Source organism: Bombyx mori, chromosome 14, assembly GCF_030269925.1.
Source record: "Bombyx mori chromosome 14, ASM3026992v2".
In the NCBI taxonomy this organism is placed as follows: Eukaryota; Metazoa; Arthropoda; class Insecta; order Lepidoptera; family Bombycidae; genus Bombyx; species Bombyx mori.
Window position 1 is genome coordinate 1934950 of NC_085120.1, and position 5252 is coordinate 1940201.

The window sequence follows — 5252 nt, forward strand, 5'->3', positions numbered from 1 at the left end:
AGAAATAGGATTACTAAGGTCCCTGTGCCTGCTCCTAGTGCTAGAGCTACAGACAATTGATTATAATTTTCGAATAACATTAGAATCGTTCATCTCTCAAGCAATATAACCCGCTCGATGGAGTATCTCTCCTTTGTCGTTGTACCAACAGAATTTATTCAATTTTTTGGCCTACTTAAAACAATGTGAAAATAAAAGGCTCACTTATCCAAATCGTTTATTCAAGCAAATGAACATATTATATTATATGAACAAACTATAACATTAAATTTATCTACTTAATGATATTTACATTCCATGCCTCACTTAACTTACCTATTAATTAATGATTAAACTATGTACGTACATCTAAAACGCTTAAGTAATATTACATAAATCGAAATAGAAATACAGGATAAAATTTAGACATTTTTATACCATATACAAAAAAAGAATACAAAGTAGTATCCCATATTTATTATTTTTCTTCTAATAACATTAATTTACATAGCTAGCCTGTACCGGCATATTGTTTTAAGTAGATACTCTTTGAAAACATCCGTTGTTTAAATTGGCGCCAAAATTCTAACCTGCATTTCTAAATCTAAATTTAATCTTCTTAACATTTATGTAGTATGTAATTGAAAATAATATAAAAAACAATAAAGTTGTCATTGTCGCTGGAAGTGCCTAAATGAATATTTCAAACGTATAAAACATAATTTAGCAGGCACGTTTTATCAATGTCAGTTTTTTTTAACATTTTTGTTATATCGGATCAATGGTCAAAAATACTGGAATACAGCCTCAGGTGTGTGTAAAAGTAGACCAACTAAGAAAGAAAAAACAAAATGCTACAAAAAGTATTATATTGTCATAAAAAAAACTTAAATAGTGCAATAAGTATTGTTAAACTACTACATTTATTTTATAATTAACAAGAAACAGTAACTCCAGTTTTAATGACAAAGCTTATCCATTTTATGAATTTACTGAAATCACTGTTTTGTAGTCATTAAAGCCGGGTTATTTTTAGATTTTCTAACAATCTATTAGCAGCATTGTAAAAAAAATCAGGAAATTTAAATTTATTTGAAACAAATGAATTATCTTTTTATAAAGGAAGACATCCCAACAAAACTAGGTGTATTCAAATGTGTTCAAATGCGACGCTCATGGAAATCTATTAAATGTGTACAATAAACAACACATAATAATAATTATTATTACAGTATAAAAATATTTAATACAGGAATAAAACAAACACATGCTTAAAATATAAATGAAGCATATAAACATTTCCTTTGAATTAAACAATAAATTGCCCCGTCTTGGTAATTATATTATCTAAGCACAAACAAGAACTGCACACCAGGCACTTGCATGAGGTTGTCAAATCCAGGTCACAAATATCAGACATAACCATTTGTGACTAGCAGGTTTAGTTATAACATTTCTATGATGTGAGTGAACAATAACTCACGACAGATCATGAGATGTTCAATATACTTTGGAAATAATGAAAGGTAAAATATTAAAATTTCTCAGGAGCTTGTAAATAATATATTTCTTGTTTTAGAATTCTATGAGGACATTTTCTACACAGACCTATTTAACATACAAAACAACTATGATTTAAAATAGAAACTCAATCGGAGCACACTCAGAATTTAATTTAATTTACATACTGTGAACACACCGCTCCAGACTCAACCTGTACACTCTGCATGACTCACACGCACCGGTTCACATCTAAGGGCACTCTGAGTACAGTTGACAAATTGTTGCCAGCTCACTGTTGTTGATTTGACTGTGCTGCTTGGCTAGCTGATTTGGTGATTACTATGGTCTGTTTTCCACCAACACCAGCCTTACCTAGTTGCAACATATTAGATGGTAAAGTGATAATTTTGTTACCACCAACAGTGTTAGATACTAACTTTACAATAGTGGCCCCCGGAGTGATGTTTTGTGCTTGAGAAACGGCTGCTCCAGACCTGTTCATCATTGCTACTTTTGGCATAGTTGCTACAGTCATGCCCGTTGAGGTCTTCACAAGGGTAACAAATTGCGGTGTATTACTTGCTTGCGCACCTGCACCTGTTTTCTTTATGATGACGGGAATACCAGCATTGCCAGCTGCTTGCCTCAGTACTGTCGCACCAGTTGCTGTTGATGTAGCCACTGTTGCTGTTTGATCACCTGATTTTGCTGTCAATATCTTATATACAGGTGTTTTTACTTGTTGGCCAGCCAGCGTTCCACCTGCTATTTGAATCGTGCCCCCTGAGCTGGCTATCACAGGAATGTTACCGGCGCCTAGTTTCACAGGAACCCCGGTGGCGACTTTTGTTTGTAGGTTTGCAACACCACCCTGTAAGGGCATTCCGCCTGCTGTTTTTACAAGAACATTACTCGTACCAATCTTGACATTACCGGCACCAAGTTTCAAGGGTAGATTTCCAGCAGTGACTTGTCCTACTTTCTGCACACTGTTGGGAGTCAATTTTCCTTGAATGTTAGTAGTACCAATCTTTAGTGGGACTGCATTACCTGCAAGTTTGACAGGCATATTACCAGCACTCAACTTCACAGGAACAGCACCACTCCCGCCTGTTTTCACTTGTACGTAACGCGGCGTACCGGCGCCTCCAGAGGCCGATCCTAACACAATCTGTGCACCAGACTGTGCTGTAGAGACACGTACGGTTCCTGGTGTCGAGACGCCACTTACGATTCTTGTCACACCTTGCGGCGTCACCGCGGCCACTTTGATCTGTTGAGAGGAGCTAGGCGTCGCAGGATTAGCGGGAGATTTGACTATTGCTTTCGCCTGGAATGACTGTTTCGTAGTTGGAGTGCCCGGCGTGACTTTTACGGTGGCAGCTTGAGCAGACAGTTTGAGTGTTCCAGGTGTTACTTTTTGAGGAGTCGTGATGATTGGTGTCACTATAGGTGAAGCTACTGTAACTACTACACGAGCATTTGTATCAGATGGTGTGATGGGGATCGATGAAGAAACTGGAGAAGATAGACCAAAAGCTTTAGCAGCATCAGTCTGTGTGGCAGCAGGAGATGCAGGAGGAGGTGCAACCACAGGTTCAGAGGCAGCCGGGAAACGTGTAGGTGTCACTTTGCCACATTTCTGTACTTGCAATAAATAAGTGGTAACTGTGTTGAGAGCAGGCCAGCATAGTTCCAATGATGTGGTGCCAGCACGTACAAGGGCTACACGTCCCGCTTGTGGTGGTACTCCTACTTCAAGATACCAAAGGTCTTTGCAACAGATTTGGTTGTTCCAAGTTTTCCTATATCCATCCCTTCCAGACCATATGTACAGTCTAGTTTGAATAGCAACAGCACTGTGTCCAGCTCGAGCCCGAGGAACGCATTCCTCAAATTTGTCCAGTGCTATATTGTCCCAAGTCATTGTTTCTAGGTTCAATGAGGCAAGGGTGTTTGTGCACTTCCATTCTTTCTCATGTGTAGCAAGTTTAGATTCATCAGGGACCAGCGGTACCCAGCCACCATAGACATACATGTGGTGGCCGATAACTGTAGCTGTATGAAGTGATCTAGGAAGAGGTGGAGGTCCTCCAACTTCCGGTCGAGACCATGACATTGTGTCAACATCAAGTATCCACAAATCACCAAGGCGAGATCCACTCATGCCTCCATAGATAATTAAAGATGATTTGCCTGTGTTTTTGTCAGTATATGCTACCCCACTGTGAGACTCTCGGGGAGGTGGAGACTGACCGTAGGTCAAAGGTATATCCCAAACAGTCATAGATGAATTAGGATAAAGTCCTAAAATGTATAGATCATTAAGATATCTCGGTATGTTATTTTTTGGATCGTCGCTTTCATTGGCCAGTCCGCCAAACAGGTATACTTTCCCATTGAGAAGCGTAAAGCTGTGACCGAGTCGTGGACAAGGTGGAAGACCCTGCTTTGGTGGCAGTGGTTTTAAACGTTTCCATTCCCACCTAGAGGCTTGTAATTCGTACAAATCATTTGAATACTTGCCGTACTCTACCATGCCGCCAAAAACTAACAGGCGCGTACCGTCTACCACGAAGCCGTAGGCAGCGCATCCTGGTGGGACTTCTCCTTTTGTGACTGGTACGAACCACTGATTAGTGGTGGTATTGAAGACATGCAGTTCGTGAACGATTCCTTCGTTTCCGCCGCCGAAAACTATCATCAAATCTTTTATGGCGACCGCGCGATGGCCATGGCGGGGTCGCGGTTGAGGGCCGGTAGGATTGTACACTTTTTGCCACTTAAGTACCGCGTTTTCCTTCATTTTCACTATACATTTGTTACTAAAAGCAATACACCGTATGTATTGTTCGGGATGCGTATCTATAGAACATAGACAATGAGAAACGTCGTAAATAAGCTTTGAAGAAAATATTCAGGTTAGTCGAAGCTGCTAATACAATCAGACTCGGTTTTCTCTTTCGCACCCGTGAACTATTCCCATGAGTATAAAAAAATCACCTTATGAAGCTTATAGTGTACAACAAAAATGGCGTTAGCAACAGCGCTACCAACATAACAAAAAGAGTTAGAACGGCGTCGGACGTCAAGAATTTGTCTACTACATTTAATTGTTTTAAAAACGAACTATGGCCAAGGGAATTATATACATCATATAAAATTTTGCTGTTGTAAACTAGTTAATCGAAGCAAAATATCGTAATGACTTAGAAATGCAAATGTAATTTGAATTCTGATGAAGTTTTCGAAGCTAAATTTAATTAACAATGATAAAAGACGTAAAAAAACCTTTAGCCTTTTATTTTGATAAAACCATATTGTTCACAATTTTCGGATACACCACTGTTATAAAATATGATTGTAGAATATTTTAAAATCGCATTCTATTTAAATAAAAATTGGCGTTTTTGATAATCTATAATTTATGTTTAAGATTCAATTAATAAATATTAACTAGACCACTCTAGACAGTTAAAGATGATTAAAATAATTGGAGCTCAACTGAAGTTTGACTTTCCTTGAGTAAAATTATCATTGAGCTCTTGAAAGGGCGAATTAATAATCAGAAATAATTTTCAGTACTTAGTGACTTTTTATTTATTTAATTTTAAAATTATTTATTTAAGGGCTATTTTTTGTGCAGCTGTCTCATCTTCCAACTAGACCGAAATATTTAGTCCGGTAGTGTAGATCTGTTGGGACTAAACATACTTCAACCTATTTGTAGGAAGTCGAAAAAGAAAAGGATAATCACAGATGACATTGCT

General features: G+C 38.1%; 1 protein-coding gene across 1 annotated transcript; it reads right to left on the minus strand.

Annotated features, from left to right (window-relative positions):
- Positions 1–204: 204 nt before the first annotated feature.
- On the minus strand, positions 205–4981 carry LOC101746972 (host cell factor 1). Its single transcript, XM_004922769.5, has one exon. The coding sequence runs from the start codon at positions 4286–4288 to the stop codon at positions 1772–1774; it is 2517 nt and encodes an 838-aa protein (XP_004922826.1). The 5' UTR covers positions 4289–4981; the 3' UTR covers positions 205–1771.
- Between the last annotated feature and the right edge of the window lie 271 nt (positions 4982–5252).